Consider the following 16319-nt stretch of genomic DNA (forward strand, 5'->3'; position numbering starts at 1 on the left):
TTTAGGGGGTTCCTCGGTGGGTCGAGACCCCCTAGTAATACGCTTCCTCCGTGGTACTCTAAGACTGAGACCTGTGGTACGTTCTAGGACTCCAGCCTGGGATTTGGCGGTAGTGTTAGAAGGGTTAGCTGAGGCACCTTTCGAACCATTAGAACAAGTTTCTGAGAAGTTCCTTACACTCAAGACCATATTTTTATTGGCAATCTTGTCTCTTAAAAGAATTGGAGACCTGCAGGCGTTATCAGTTTTGTCATCATGTTTGGAGTTTTCACCAGGAATGGTGAAGGCATTCCTACACACTAGACCGGGCTATGTGCCCAAGGTCCCCACTAATGTTCCGGGTCCTATTGTACTTCAGGCCTTTGTCCCCTCCATTTAGGAGTGCGGATCAGGAAAAACTTAATCTGCTTTGCCCTGTCCGGGCCCTAGATACTTATGTCCACAGAGCTGCCCTGTGGCGTAAGACAGACCAATTGTTTGTATGTTATGGGTCCCCTAAGAAAGGGGGCCCAGCGTCTAAGCAGAGGATGAGCAAGTGGGTGGTCGAGGCCATTTCTCTTGCGTACAAAGCAGCCGGACAACCATGTCCTTTGGTGGTCCGGGCTCATTCTACAAGGGGTATGGCGGCCTCTAAGGCCCTGGTGTCAGGAGTTCCCATGTCGGATATTTGTGATGCAGCCGGATGGTCATCCCAGCACACTTTTATTAGATTTTACAATCTAGATATTAACTCCACTCCAGGTTCAGCGGTACTGTCAACAAGATAACAGACATGCATTTGGCTGTACGGCCTAGTTGGGATAGCGTTCCCATCACGTCGTTTCGACGTAGCGTCAATAGTTCCCATGAAAGGGAACGTCTCGGGTTACTTGTGTAACCCTGGTTCCCTGAATAAGGGAACGAGACGCTACGTCACGTTGCCGTACCCCCGGCATACCCATGAGCGCTTACTTCAGACATATTCCAGAAGCTAGCGTTCTTTGTTCTGGGTGTGCTTTATAGCTTCCTGGTCCGTGACGTCACCCGCCTCTGACGTCCCGTCTCATCATTGGTTGGATACAGAGGTGCTTCACGACGCAATGCGCAGAGGGTTCCCATCACGTCGTTTCGACGTAGCGTCTCGTTCCCTTATTCAGGGAACCAGGGTTACACAAGTAACCCGAGACGTTTTTGTTTGTCTACATCAATTTTACACACATGGGTCAAAAATGACCCGTATTCATTTCCTATGGTATTTCAGTCAAGACTGAGTGTATATTTGCTGAATCTTTGAAAGAAATGTATTTTGTCATTTATTTATTTCAGGTATTCCTTAAATATCTTGTTTTTGATTTTCTACAAATAATTATGTTTATTTTTTCTTTCTTACTTTATAAACAAACACAGTTTTTACACACAAAAATGACCCATATAGAAATCTTTAATATTTGCACATTTTTGCAAGTAGGAACATATTTACTGCAGACAACTGTTCATCTTCCACACATTTCACATCTTAACAAGGCTACTTTTGTATATTTGATGGATGCAAGTCTTATTATATTTAATATATTAGGCAATATATTTTATAATTTTTAATTTTTTTGTCATAAATCAATGCAATTGGTCATCCTTTAAGTCTGTCAGTGTTCCTGAAAAGTAACAGTTTTGGACTTATACAACATGGGTCTAAAGTGACCTGAATGAGTTATTTTCTATATTGCATATATTACAATAAATTAATTTCATCATTCATTATTCCATCTATTACTCAATCACCAAATCCTTATTTTAATTTTTCCTTTCTTTTTGAATGATTTTTTGTTTTTGTGTGTGTGTCATTACCATTCGAAAGGCCAATGTATACTTCACTTTTGTATGATCAGTATACAGATTTTTGTAACTTTTTTATAATTTCCGCCAGATTTCTGTAACTGTGTATGTGCAACCTGCACATACACATTTAAATTGCGTTCTGTTGAGGACCAGCCACTAACACTCTAGATAAAGAAAATCAAAAGCACTGTTGATCGATTCACTTATTATATATTTTCACTGTTGGACAGAAACCTTGTTCAAAACTGTTACATTTCAGGAACACTGATAGATGTAAAAAGTGACCAGTAGCATTGGTTTATGACAAAAAATACAAATTCTGAAATATAATATATAGCCTATTATATGAAATATAATATGACTTTCATCCATCAAATATACAAAAGCAGCCATGTTGAGAGGTGAAATGTGTGGTGGATGAATAGTTGTCTGCAGTAAATATGTTCCTACTTGTGAAAATTTGCAAAGGTTTCTATATGGGTCATTTTTGACCCATGTGTGTAAAATTGATGTAGAAATACAAAATCTGTGTTTGTTTATAAAAAAAGAAAGAAAAAATAAAAACAATGATTTGTTAAAATCAAAAACAAGATATTTAAGGAATACCTGGAATAAATAAATGATAAAAAATACATTTCTTTCAAAGATTCAGCGAATAAACACTCAGTCATGACTGAAATACCATAGAAAATGAATACGGGTCATTTTTGACCTATGTCTTTACTTTTGCTTTTGTATATATGTAATAGTGTAATAATTATAATAGTTGATAAGGAAACTGATAGTTTGCTGGACAAACTAGACCAGTCTTTCTAAATTAACTATTAAACTACAACTAATCCTGAACCATACATGTAATTAATTATAATCCATTGTAATTAATTCACGATATATGTGCATAATTCCCTTTTTGGTTGATTTATATTATAATTAATCATAACGCGTTTTATATATATATATATATATATTTTTTTTTTTCACCCATAATTTGAGCTAATTAATTAAATACCTGTAATTCATTACAATAATTTATTTTTAATTTATTCAAACATGCATTATATATTAAAGAACATTAAAAAATATAATTAATATGTAATATGGTACATATATTAAGCTAAATGCTCCTCTCTACAGATAATTTTTGTAGCTGACTAACAAGTTTATGGTCATGATGAATATGTTTGTTCTGAGGTAAATGTGACGTTACATTTGTTTGTTTACCAATGTTTTTATTAATGTCTTTCTGCGTATGAAACAATGATTGAGGGCGGTTACACAAGACATGATATGGATTTTGATCAAGTTGAACTGTATCTTTTAACACACCTTTAGCTGTTCATTCATGTTTATTTTGCACTGTAACTGGTATTAAACCGGAGGAGAGGATCAGTTCATGTGCGCGTCAGGCTGACACTTCTCTAGAACTGAAGCGTTACGATCTCTCATGGCACATTATAGAGCGCCAAATCCGTATCCTCTCTCTTTTTAAAGCTGGTATTTGCAAATCCTTGACCTTTCCTAGTGGGTATATGGCATATACCTGCATATCACAGACTACACCACCGAGAAATCCCCCTCCGGAGAAATTGTGCTTTGATTTGGGGTTGACTATAGGGTTAGGATAGGCCTTTTTCACAAGAATCGGAAATCACGTGACGCAGGGTAAAGTTAGTTCCGCTATGCGTCTACAGGTATTACATTGATATACTCTTTTCTCAAATCGCTTCTTACCTTTTCTGTTTTGTCTGTTTTCCAAGTTGCTTTTTGTAATCTACAAAGAATAATACTTGTTTGTAGCTTATATGGCCACTCAAACCATTGCTCGAATTTAGCGGCAGGTGGATTTATAGCACCAGCTGTCATAAGTAAGGCTATGCAGCTACTCATTCAGCAATTTCCCCGATCGTATCACGTACGATGAACATTATTTATATTATTTATTCACCAAAAAAAAAATATAAGTCCCAATATATACTTTAATGGGGGATATAAAGTCGTGAGATACATAATATTGTCATGAGTTTAATACGTTTTAAAAATATATAGCATGTTAATCTCATATGGCATTACATCCCACATTCAAGCATATGTTATATCCTGATCGATTAAAATGATTAAACTAAGACATAATTAATATCCAACACTACACTGTACACAACTATCAGTCTTTTCATTAATGTTGCAACAGCACAATAATACTGTGCATAATACACACTTTAAGATGATGATGACAGAAAAATTATTGAGAGACTGAAGTGTTTATCTAGAAATATCAGGGTGCGAGTGGTCCTATTTCATGAATCAGAGGACCAGGCTTGCGTGATAAGGGAGATGCCAATCATTTCCCCAGCACGTCGACAAAAATACTCTATACATCCCAATGTGCATACTATCCACCCTAAATAGTAATGAATATTACTAATGTCACATAGACTACTATAGTATGCACAAAACTTTTACACAGCGTGGATCGTTCTGGAAGCCAAAAACCCGGAAGTGTGAAATTGGCCTATTAGGTTTGGTGTGGTTTAGGGTTAGTTGCATGTAATTATGCATAATTTATAGTTATTACTATAGTAACTACATGTAACATATGTAACAATGACACTGTAAAATAAAGTGTTACTTTTTTTTTATAAATATTAAAGCAGAGAGGGAACACCAAAACACACATAAAGCATATTTTAAAAGCTTCATTATGAAATGTATATTTATTTGCAAAAATGATATTGTTGCAAGTATTTTTTTAAGAAAAGCTAAAGGGCTGATGGATGCCATACTTTGTTGTCATAATAATATTCCAAGAGAAGATAATGAGAAAATTACATTGTCTTTGTCAAGTGTGTTTCAAACAGCTACATTATGACACACAAAAGTCCTGCTGCCTTCAAAGTCTCCACTTCAAGCACTATCAGAGTGAGTATGTTTGCGTTTGACTGTAATTCACCAAAACTCTGTCTTGATTTAAACTGTAGAGGCGATTTTAAGAATTATGATTGTTGTATGTGAATGTTACTGACCTCAATCTCTCCAGTTTACAGTGTGAATCCTTCAGTACGTGACATAAGTGATTCACTCCTGAGTTTCTTATTTTATTGTGACTGAGGTTCAGCTCTCTCAGGTGTGATGGGTTTGATTTCAGAGCTGAAGTCAGAGCAGAACAACCTTCATCTGTCATTTCACAGCGCATTAACCTACATTAGGTGAAATGAGACAAACAAAGTCTTCATTCTGTTTCAGTCAAATATCAAAACACTTTTGTCTTTCGTTTAGATGAAAGTTCCTCACCACAAATTCTCCAGTTTACAGTTTGTGTCCTTCAGTATGTCACATAAGTGATTCACTCCTGTGTTTCTTATTTTATTCACACTGAGGTACAGATCTCTCAGGTGTGATGGGTTTGATTTCAGAGCGGAAGTCAGAGCAGAACAACCTTCATCTGTCATTTCACAGTATATTAATCTACATTGGGTGAAATAAGAAACAAAGTCTTCATTCTGTTTCAATCAAATACAAAAACACTTTGTCTTTCTTATAGATGAAAGTTCCTCACCCCAATATCTCCAGTTTACAGTGTGAATCCTTCAGTACATCACATAAGTGATTCACTCCTGTGTTTCTTATTTGATTCACACTGAGGTTCAGATATCTCAGGTGTGATGGGTTTGATTTCAGAGCTGAAGTCAGAATAAGACACTGTTCCTCTGTAATACTGCATCCATACAGACTGAAGACAGAAAGAGAAAGAAAATTACTCTGATCCATGTGAACCACCTAAATGAAGTCCTACATTAGGCACCTAGTTTAAGTCCTCTAGTTCTGTAAGCTGGAAGATGTCGATTCTTTTCTATCATTTTTCACCAATGTCTTCTGTCTCTTTTCTTTATTCTTTATCATAGCAGCAGATTTCTGCAGGACGATATTTACACAATCTGTACATTGTATCAACTTCTTCAAATTTAACACAATAGATTTTAGTAAGGTTAGACGCCATATTGAATGTTATGTAGATGAAAATGAGGCTGTGAGAAAATTTTAAATATATAGTGCACTAAGATTTACTGGTTAAAAGACATTTACTACAAACACTATTACTTGAGCCCTGTTGTCTTAAAATAAAATAAACATTGAACTTTAAATCACACTGTTAATGGCTGGAATGATACTAACTCTAGTTTTCCCAGCTTGCATTGTGGGTTCATCAGTAGATCACTGAGGTTTTTCACTCCAGAGTCTCCTAGTTTATTCTTACTGAGGTCCAGATCTCTCAGGTGTGATGGGTTTGATTTCAGAGCTGAAGTCAGAGCAGAACAACCTTCATCTGTCAGATCACAGCCTCTTAACCTGCATAAGGGGAGCAGAAAAAACAGGAAAATAAACTCTCTATTCTGTAAAGTCACATCATCTTAATAAGCAAATAAAAGAGACAGAGGAAGAGAGATCATCATCTTTATAATACTATTAAGAAAAATGTACAAATATAATGTGAACTCAGACTCATAGTGAGATACTGAGTTGAAAGGGTTTTGGTTTAAACTATTGAAGTGATTTTAAGTATTTTGATTCTTGTATGTGAATGTTACTGACCTAAGTCTTTCCAGTTTAAACTGTGAATCCTTCAGTCTGTCACATAAGTGATTCACTCCTGTGTTTCTTATTTTATTCTCGCTGAGGTCCAGATCTCTCAGGTGTGATGGGTTTGATTTCAGAGCAGAAGTCAGGATGAGACACTGTTTCCCTGTAATACTGCATTCACACAAACTGAAAGAAAGAGAAAAGACAATGATTCAGATCCATGATGGTCCATTCATTTGTTTTTGTTTTGTTTATGTCTGACAGTAGTTTGTCACTTGAAAATCACCACACATATTAACAGCTCAGAATTCAGCATCATGAGGAAATATCAGAAGTATCTACTGTGATTCGACAATGAGTTTCCACCTCAACAGTCAAAACTGAAATCATTATTAAAATAAATTTATTGTGTTTATTGTGTGCACAGAGAAAATTACCTCTGACTCAGTCAAATGAGGAAATAGTATTACCAACTACTGTAACCTGGTTGTACTTAAAGTGCTCTATTTTCATGCACTAACTTTTTACTTAATATACTAAAAATTCTTCTTTAGTACTTCTTAAGATAATCTTAAGAACATCTAAGTCTACTCAACTGTGCTATTTTGAGACATCATGAAATATGAACTAAAATGTGCTTTTAATATACTATCTCTGTATTTAAAAAAATATATTTTCCTTACTACTCTGTTTTGTTAATAATTGCCATATGATATCTGGAGCAAGATTACACTGTTCCAAATTATTCTGCAAATTACATTAGTATGATTTTCAGTACAATAAACATTCAGATTTTAGTTTTTCGGACAGAAAGTGTTTGTTTTATTTCTTTATATCTTTTTAGAAATCTAAGACAGGATTGTTAAATAGTTTGCCAGGTCTTCTTAGGTAAATGGAAACCTACTTAAGGAGGTTGTTCCACATTATTCAGCAAATCACAGTTCTCACGAAATATGGGGAGGAAGAAAGATTCTTCTGAGGACGAAAAGCATTAAATGGTGCAATGTTGTGCAAAAGTTATGAAAACAACTAATATTGTATGTAAACTGAACAGAGATTATCGAACTATCATAAGATTTGTGAGTGATTTACAGCACAAGATAAAGGCTTATTATCTGAAAGTTAAGTTATATGAAAGTTTTTGTCAAACAAGTTAATTGTATTAAAAAGGGAAGCTATATAAAAAGCCACAATTGAGCAGCAAACAGGTATATGAAGCTGCTGGAGTCTCAAGAACCTCTCCATGCAGACTGGCAGTTCAGCCACCCCTAACCAAAGCTCACAAAGATAAACGTTTAGAGTGGGTGTAGAAATAAATTTTCAAACCGTTTTATTGCTGAGGTGTTTTTGCAGAATGACTATTTTCTGCTGTGGTATAAAAAGGATAGTGCCTTCTGAAATAAAAGGATTTTCATTCAGGACAATACACTAAAATGGTCAGTTATAAACTCCACATATCTTGCAGAAGTCATTTTAACACCCTCAGAGACCCTAAAGGGACATTTCATCTCACTTCCCAGTACTCCAGCCCAAATCATCACCCACCAGCTCCTTGCTGACGTCGCAGTCTTGTTGGAACATGGTGGCCATTCACCAACCATCCAGAAATCCATCCATTTAGACCATCCATTGTAGTAAGACATTAGTCAGTGAATAAAACTATTTAAAAATGAGTCTTCATGTCTTTCTTAACCCACTGTAAATGTTTCTCTTTGTGAGCTTTGGTTTGGAGTGGCTGAAATGCAACTGCCAGCCTGCATGGGGAGTTCCTTGAGCCTCCAGCAGCTTCAAATACCTGTTTGCTGCTCAACTGTGGCTTTTTTTTTATAGCTGCCCTTTTTATACAATCATTTTTTTGACAGAACCTTAATAAGCCTTTATCTGACTGAGTTCTCTTGTTCATCACTCACGAATCGTATATTTTGATAATCTCCATTCAGTTTTCACACAATATTAGTTGTTTTCATGCCTTTTGCACAACATTGCACCATTTCATGCTTTAATCTTCAGAGGATCTTTCTTCCTCCCCATTTTGCATGAGAACTGTGACTTGCTTAATGTGGAACAACCTCCTTAAGTAGGTTTCCATTTGCTTAAATACAGTAGACCTGGCAAACTGTTTAACAAACGAGATTGATACCAGTTATGTAAAAAGATACAGAGAAATAAAAACAAACAAACACTTTCTTTGGAAAATCTGAATGTTTATTGCACTGAAATCATACTGATGTGTCACTTACATTTGCTTCATTCAGGAAGCAAGCAAGTGATCATCTTTATTGAATGGGTCATTTAATAATTAATCTGATTCATTCAAAACGTGGATTCAGTGGACTCTGTTCTGCTGATCATAATTTTAATATTTTCGTTGGCGAAAAAAAGAAAAAAAACAAGAAATATTAACAATACTGTGTCTAAAATGTAACTCACATTGTTTATTTTACAATAAGTTAAATGAACATTGCATTTCTGCTGATTTGAGGAAAACGGCACTCTTGCTCGTGTGATACAATTACATGATATCATATGATAATGACAAAAATTCTTCTAGGCAAAAATGCCCATGTATCTTGAATTTTGAGGGCATATAACTGCATGCATAGCTACATCACGCTGAGTAAGATGAGTAAAGAAAATGCGGTACTTATTAAAAGAATCACCCTTTATTTAAATATATGAATCACTGTTAACAGGTTAATATAACATTTCCCATTCCATGACTAGTAAAATAATTGCAATTTACTCTCTGTAAAATGGCGCAATCCGCAGGGTGATGGACATGGAGGTGGGTAAAAAGGTTGGTGGTGTTGCCAACCTTTACACAGACTATAGTTAGGCAAATCCTGCAGATTGGGCTATCTAAGGAGCTGTTTTCTTGGAAGCCGTAAAACTCCCATACTGTCGAGCTTACTTTTTTAGAGTGTGGGGAGCCTCTCGCTCTCCCACTCGGAGGACATGGATCTTTTTCTTCTTTAGCTGCGCGCACTGCGTCTTTTTGTTTGACAGGTGTAAGCGTTAAGGTGTAATACTGCCACCTGAGAGGTCAACCAGGTACTGGTGTATTTACGCGTCATGATATCATAAGAGTCCTATTCATTTTAAATATCACGATTATCGTCAATACCGGTATATTGCGACACCCTTATTAACAAAACATACAAAACTACAAATTTTGAATGACTGCTAGAAAATATAAACATAAATTATTAATCATACTTACAGGTTGAGATTCAAAGGAGCAAGTAATAAATGGACAGGCAATATGCTAATGATTTGTCTTGACGTCATGACGAAACGGCTTGGGATTCGTTTTACAAAAGGCTCGTTTAATTGACTGAGTCGACTCTTACTTTTGAGAGAAGATAACTTTATATACGGTGCACTTTCAGATTTAAAACTCTGCAGGATGTTTTCATTCACTTTTTATTTCACTTCAGAGCTGTTACACACTACATGAAAGGTAATTTTCAAAAATCCATAATAGGGGCACTTTAATAGTTGAGTATACTTTTGAATAAATTTTCAATGGTTCTCATCACAATTGCACAATTTGTAAATCATCATTCCAATTAATATTTTTATATAATTTTTAAATGTTGTAATTTTACTCTTGGGGGTGTCTACTACTCCTGGTTTAAAAGTTTGATGAAAATTATTCTGCAAATGTTTCTTTGTCAATTTTCTAACAACCAGGATCATGTTATGATCGGTTATACCTTTCAGCAGATTATATATTTTTATTTGTAAATGCAAGATCAATAAGAGTTTTACTTGTTTTATTAAAGGTAATAAAAATAATATTTTTAACCATGTCACATACTCACAATGTGTTGAGCTCACAGTGTTTATCCTGCAGTAGAGCAGCGATCTGATTCACTCGTGTGTCTCCTAGCTCACGTTCACTCAGATTCAGCTCTCTCAGGAGTAATGGGTTTTTACCCACAACTGTTTTCACATACTGACAGGCTTCATCTGCAGCAGGACTCAAAAACCTGCAGAAGGCAAGATGAAGCAAGAATTAAATTAAATTCTGAACTAAACTTGGTGTAAATGACAAAATCCAGCAGTTGGTGCTCTTGAAATTACATAGTCAACTTTGATGTGACCACATATTATGTAGCTTCTTGTATTAATGAAATAATATTTCTATAAATAATTTGGCTATACATTTATTTTGTATTATTTCATCATGTCTCACCTCAGTGTCCTCAGTTGGCAGTTTGGATCCTGTAGTAAATCATCAAGCTCCTTCACTCCTGATTGTCCAGGATAATTTCCTGTGAGATCCAGCTCTATCAGGTTTGAAGGGTTTGATCTCAGAGCTGAAGCCAGAGCTTTATAACCTTCTTCTGTGATACTGCAGTTTGAGAGTCTAGTACAGAAATGAAAATGTAAGTAAGCTAATTAAATCAATTATTCTAAAAAGTACCTGAACAAAGTAAATTGAAGTGAATTATATTTTTTTCCTTGCACAACTAAATTTAAAGTTAGTTGCAAATCAAAAGCAGACAATTGAATATGGAGTCAAACAAAAGGCCCAGAACAAGATATCAACACCATTTTTCAAAGATTCAATTATATAACTTCCAATATTGGCTTAAAAGTTCACGCATAAACCTCATTGAAATGTTATGGCAAGAACTGAAATGTACAGTTCATGCTGGAAAGCCTGCATATTTCACTAAGCTGAAGAAGTTCTGTAAGGAGGAAATCAGACAAAATGGGTATAAAATATCTCCACAATGTCAAGTCAAGTCAAAGTCACCTTTATTTATATAGCGCTTTTTACAATGCAGATTGTGTCAAAATCAATGGTGTAAAACTCATAGCTCTGGTTTCACAGACAAGGCTTAGATTAAGCCTTAAAGGATTAGTCCACTTTTAAATAAACTTTTGCTGATAATTTAATCACCCCTAAGTCATCCAAGATGTCCATGTCTTTCTTTCTTTAGTCGAAAAGAAATTAAGGTTTTTGATGTAAACATTCTAGGATTTTTCTCCATATCATTCATTTCAATGGGCACCAAACGGTTGAAGGTCCAAATGGCAGTTTCAGTGCAGCTTCAAAGGGCTTTAAACGACACCAGACGATGAATAAGGGTCTTATCTAGCGAAACGATTGGTCATTTAAAAAAAATAATAAAAAAGTTTAAGTTTTATAAGCACAAATGCTGGCCTTGCTCTTTTCTCCGATGCGCGTTCGTGATGTTGAAAAGGTCACAGTTGACGTAGGCGTAAGTATCGAGTCAGTGTTTACATTACAAATGTGCAGAAGGAGGATCGTATACACATATTCAAATGTCTTTGTGTCAGTTTATTGTTTAATCCTTTGAGCGGTACGTTCCCACATATGGGATGTTTATTTCTGGGCCCCTGGGCGTACGGTTCCACATATGGGATTTAGAATGTTCAGCGACGTCACATAACTGCTAGATTCAAACTGTGCTTTCGCACTCTGGCTGCGAGACGGACGCGCGCTCTCTTGTCATCACAGCTATGCAGTGTTTTCAGCCACATAATGTTTCTTTTAAGGTTTCAGACATTTAAATACACATAAGCACCATTAAACAATACATTTGGAGTTTATAAAACACACACTGATGTCAGACGTCAGTGGAATCATCAATAAACAGTGAATTCAAAAATAATTTGCCGACATTTATTCATATCAGATACACATAATGGGTCTAAGTAACTATAAAGTTTACTCTCTTATTCTTCCAGTTCACCAGCCACTTACTTGCATATATTTCAGGAGAAACTGATGTATTCACCTGCTGTAAATCAGACTGACAGATCTCTGTGAACTGCAGTGCAAACTAAGATGGCGGCGCCTAACTCGCATTATAGATCAAGATAAAGATCATTTATAAAAGTTTTTAAAAAACAAAACACACTCACACATATTTGAGAATCAGAATATCATATAATTGAAGACATGTAAGCAAGTTTGCGAATATTTTAAATAAAAAAGGAAAAACAAAATAATAGTGATCCATCCTCATACAGTGCTATTGTGGCTACGATGACATGCACGCGTCGCCATGGAAACAATAAGGGCAAACGTTCTAAAATAAGGCTCGCCTTAAAACAACTCACTCTGGCGGTCAGTTAGAATATTTTAAACTCACGCTTGAAAGGTGTGCGTATCCTGGGTGTTTTAATATTAGAAAGCATAAAAGAAAATCTTTGTCAGGACAGAAATTTGTGACTTTTCAGAGATTTCCTATACACAATCCTGAGCTAATGAAACTGTGGTTGCTACGCCTACGTCAACCGTGACCTTTTCAACGTAATTGCGTATTACGTGACGTCACGAACGCGCATCGGAGAAAAGAGCAAAGCCAGCATTTGTGCTTATAAAACTTAAACTTTTAATTTTTTTTTTTTAAATAACCGATCTTTTCGCTAGATAAGACCCTTATTCATCGTCTGGTATCGTCTAGTGTCGTTCAAAGCTGCACTGAAGCTGCCATTTGGACCTTCAACCGTTTGGTGCCCATTGAAATGAATGATATGGAGAAAAATCCTAGAATGTTTACATCAAAAACCTTAATTTCTTTTCGACTGAAGAAAGAAAGACATGGACATCTTGGATGACATGGGGGTGAGTAAATTATCAGCAAAAGTTTATTTAAAAGTGAACTAATCCTTTAAATATGCTTTGATTAAATAAGGGCATCTGAGTAGCTTTTATAAATGTGCCTTAGAAAAAACATTACTGGTGTGCTTCTTGAGACAAAACAATGGCAGTGACGTATTTTGCTTTTAGTTAAAACTCAAACAAGCATTTTAGTCTGGGACTAGGCTTACGCCTTGTCTGTGAAACAACTTCAGGGATCATTAGGTTGGGACATTGTTGGCAAGTTGAAAGCAGAATCAATAAGTAGATATCTTTTTTTTTTTTTTTTTTTTTTTTTGAACAAGGTCTGTTTATTTAAAATTTTTATAATATGCAATAAAAAACAAAAGACCGAAACAATACATTATACAGTCACAACCCCAAAACGTCCCATCCCTCTACCAATCAGACAAAGTGTTGATTATATCATGCAATAAATAAATAAATAAATCATCAATTATACATATTTTGGGACTGTATTTCCTACTTGAGTATTTCAACAATAATAACAGAAAGGGTTGCCAGATTGCATATAATCTCTGGGTAGACCCTTGAAGTGAGTATCTTATTTTTTGTAGTTTAAGAAACTGCATGTCCTCAATCTATTGAAAAAAGTGGGTGGGGGGGAGAGGGTCTTTCCACTTAATATTAATCTTCTGGCAAGTAGTGTGGAAAAGGCCAACATTTTACAATTATAGCTACTTATAATGCTACTGCATTTTCAGGGCTGTAATGCCAAATACAGCAATAAAAGGAGATGGGTCAAAATTAGAGCCAAATCTATAAATCTTCCTAGAGTGCAGAAGAGGTAGTCCCACTCCACCTGATCGAAGGCTTTTTCAGTATCAAGCGATATCAAAATCTCTGGTATGTCAGGTAGGGAGGGACTGTAAATAATATTTAAATTTAAATAATTACAATTTTTTATGAAACCAGTCTGATCTGACAAAATAATGGGAGGAACAAACGTCTCAAGATGTCGGCTTGCAGTTTCACAAGAATATTGACATCTGAGTTTAGGAGGGAAATTGGACAATAGGAGCTGCACTGAGAGTGACTCTTAGCTTTCTTCAGAATAAGAGAAATAGGTGCTTCACGCACAGTTGGGGGGAAAGAATTTGAGGACAAAGATTCTTTGAATACAGTGAGAAGCAGAGGGGCAAGTGTGTCTGAAACTTTTTAAAGAACTCAGACGGGAAGCCATTTGGCCCTGGTTATTTGCCACATTGCATCCTTCTAATTGATCTCTTCTACCGAAATGTCTTTCTCTAGGTTAGATCTGGGTCCAACTTGGGAATATACAAACTATGAAAAAATTTGTCTAGGGCAGATTTATCATTGCATGGCTCTGAAGTGTAAAGGGCATCGTAATATCGATGAAAACATGAGTTTATCTCCATATGATTTGCATGTTTTTGTTCATCACTAATCTCCAAGATATATTTATGTCTTCTGACGCAACTGATGTGCAAAAAGGTTTTCTGCTTGATGTTTCGAGAGGAGATCAAACTCAGTCTTAAGCATCAGACGCTATTTGATATAATCGGATGGTGAGTGGCTGTATCTAATATCTAATTTCAAAATATCATCCATCAGCTGCCTAAGATGTTCGGCAATGGCTTTCCTTTGCATTGAAACATATGAAATGATCTGCCCCTCAGATATGCATTCACTGTTTCCCAAATTGTTAGAAAAGACATCTTATTGAAAATACAGAAATAAATAAATGTAGAAAAAATGTAGTATAACACAAATGGTACAAAAATAGCACAATTAAAAATGACACTTTTGACAAAATTAATTATGTATTCATTCATTTATGCATATCTGCATTTATTTATTTCAGCATTTATTTATTCATTTATGTATTTCTATATTTATGTCTTCATGTACTGTATTTCTACATTTATTTCATTCTACATTTATGTATTTATTAATTTATTTATTAATTTATACTTAAGTCATTTCTCGTACTCCATACAGAGCAGATTCCTGAAATCGTTGAAAGCAGCCAGTGCTCTGGCCACATTCGAAGTGTAGTCTGGAAAGATAGCTCGCCTTTATATTGAAGTGGACCTTGTACTCTGGCTCCGCAGAGAACTTTAGCGCAGTCTTGGTAATAGTTAAGTTGGTAACACTTTACAATAAGGTTAATTAGTTAAACATCAGTTAATGTATTAACTAACATGAACTAATCATGAACAATACATTTGTTACTGTATTTACTAATCTTCGTTAACGTTAGTTAATGAAAATACAGTTGTTCATTGTTCATATTAGTTCACAGGGCATTGACTAGTGTTTTAAGATTTTAATAATGTATTAGTAAATGTTGAACTTATCATTAACAAAGATTAACAAGCAGCATTTACTGGGGTTCAAGCACTTTAAGGCCTTTAAGCACATAAAAATGTATTATATTTTATTTAGCAAGCATATAAACACTTTTGCATAGATGGAAAATACTATTTTTCAATACAGTCAATACAGTAAGGAAAAACATAGTTTTTTTGGGTGTCCTCAGAGAGTGTCCATACATATGTGTGCCAACTGTAATGACTGAAACAAATCAGACACAATTATTTGTTATATTAAACAAATATTTGTTTAAAACTTTGGGGTCTGTCCCAATCCCCTGAGAAGACCAGCCTTAGTTTTATTGGCCTGAAGTATGTGTGTTGCACATGGAGAAGCAACACACACCATGTGCTTGACTAGGAGAGGGAGAACTCTTTCTCAATTTGCATAATTTATGATGGTTTCAGAATAGATAACTTTTACTCCAAAAGACCTTAGAAATAGACTAATGCATGGTATCGTAACAGAACATTCATAGTTAATTAAAGCATCCTTAAAGGATTCATTTAAGACTAAACATGAATGGGTGAAAAAGACAAAGACAGAGATACAGTCATACACTCGCATATAATAACCATAACTCCTTCCAGGAGAGCCAGGAACCTTGGTGTGGTGATGATTGTTTAAGCTTCACAGATCATATCGCTACAATGGCCCCATCCTGCAGACTTTCCTTGTACAACCTTAGGAAGATAAGATCCTTCCTATCGGAACATTCCACTCAAATTCTTTTCCAAGCTCTTCTTCTATCCAGACTGGACTATTGTAGTGCTCTCTTGGCTGGCCTTCCAGCATGCACTGTCAAGCCTCTACAACCGATCCAGAATGCTGCAGTAAAACTGGTCTTTAACGAACCGAAGAGAGTGCATGTCACACCTCTCTTCATCAGTTTGCATTTGCTGCCAATAGCTGCTTGCATCCAATTCAAGGCTCTGATGTTTGCCACTAT

The 16319-nt window shown here is 35.5% G+C and overlaps 1 protein-coding gene across 5 annotated transcripts in view; it reads right to left on the reverse strand.

The window, feature by feature from the left end:
- The window catches only part of LOC137035761 (NLR family CARD domain-containing protein 3-like), a 96756-nt gene that overhangs the window by 25987 nt on the left and 54450 nt on the right, over positions 1–16319 (reverse strand). For all 5 annotated transcript variants that reach the window (XM_067409383.1, XM_067409380.1, XM_067409382.1 and 2 more), the window contains 7 exons: positions 10589–10762; positions 10215–10382; positions 6403–6576; positions 5986–6159; positions 5369–5542; positions 5104–5277; positions 4836–5009 (listed from right to left, as the gene is read on the reverse strand). In XM_067409383.1, coding sequence (XP_067265484.1) covers positions 4836–5009; positions 5104–5277; positions 5369–5542; positions 5986–6159; positions 6403–6576; positions 10215–10382; positions 10589–10762 — 1212 coding nt within the window. The remainder of the gene's footprint in view (positions 1–4835; positions 5010–5103; positions 5278–5368; positions 5543–5985; positions 6160–6402; positions 6577–10214; positions 10383–10588; positions 10763–16319) is intronic.

Source organism: Chanodichthys erythropterus, chromosome 14 (assembly GCF_024489055.1).
Source record: "Chanodichthys erythropterus isolate Z2021 chromosome 14, ASM2448905v1, whole genome shotgun sequence".
Lineage (NCBI taxonomy): Eukaryota > Metazoa > Chordata > Actinopteri > Cypriniformes > Xenocyprididae > Chanodichthys > Chanodichthys erythropterus.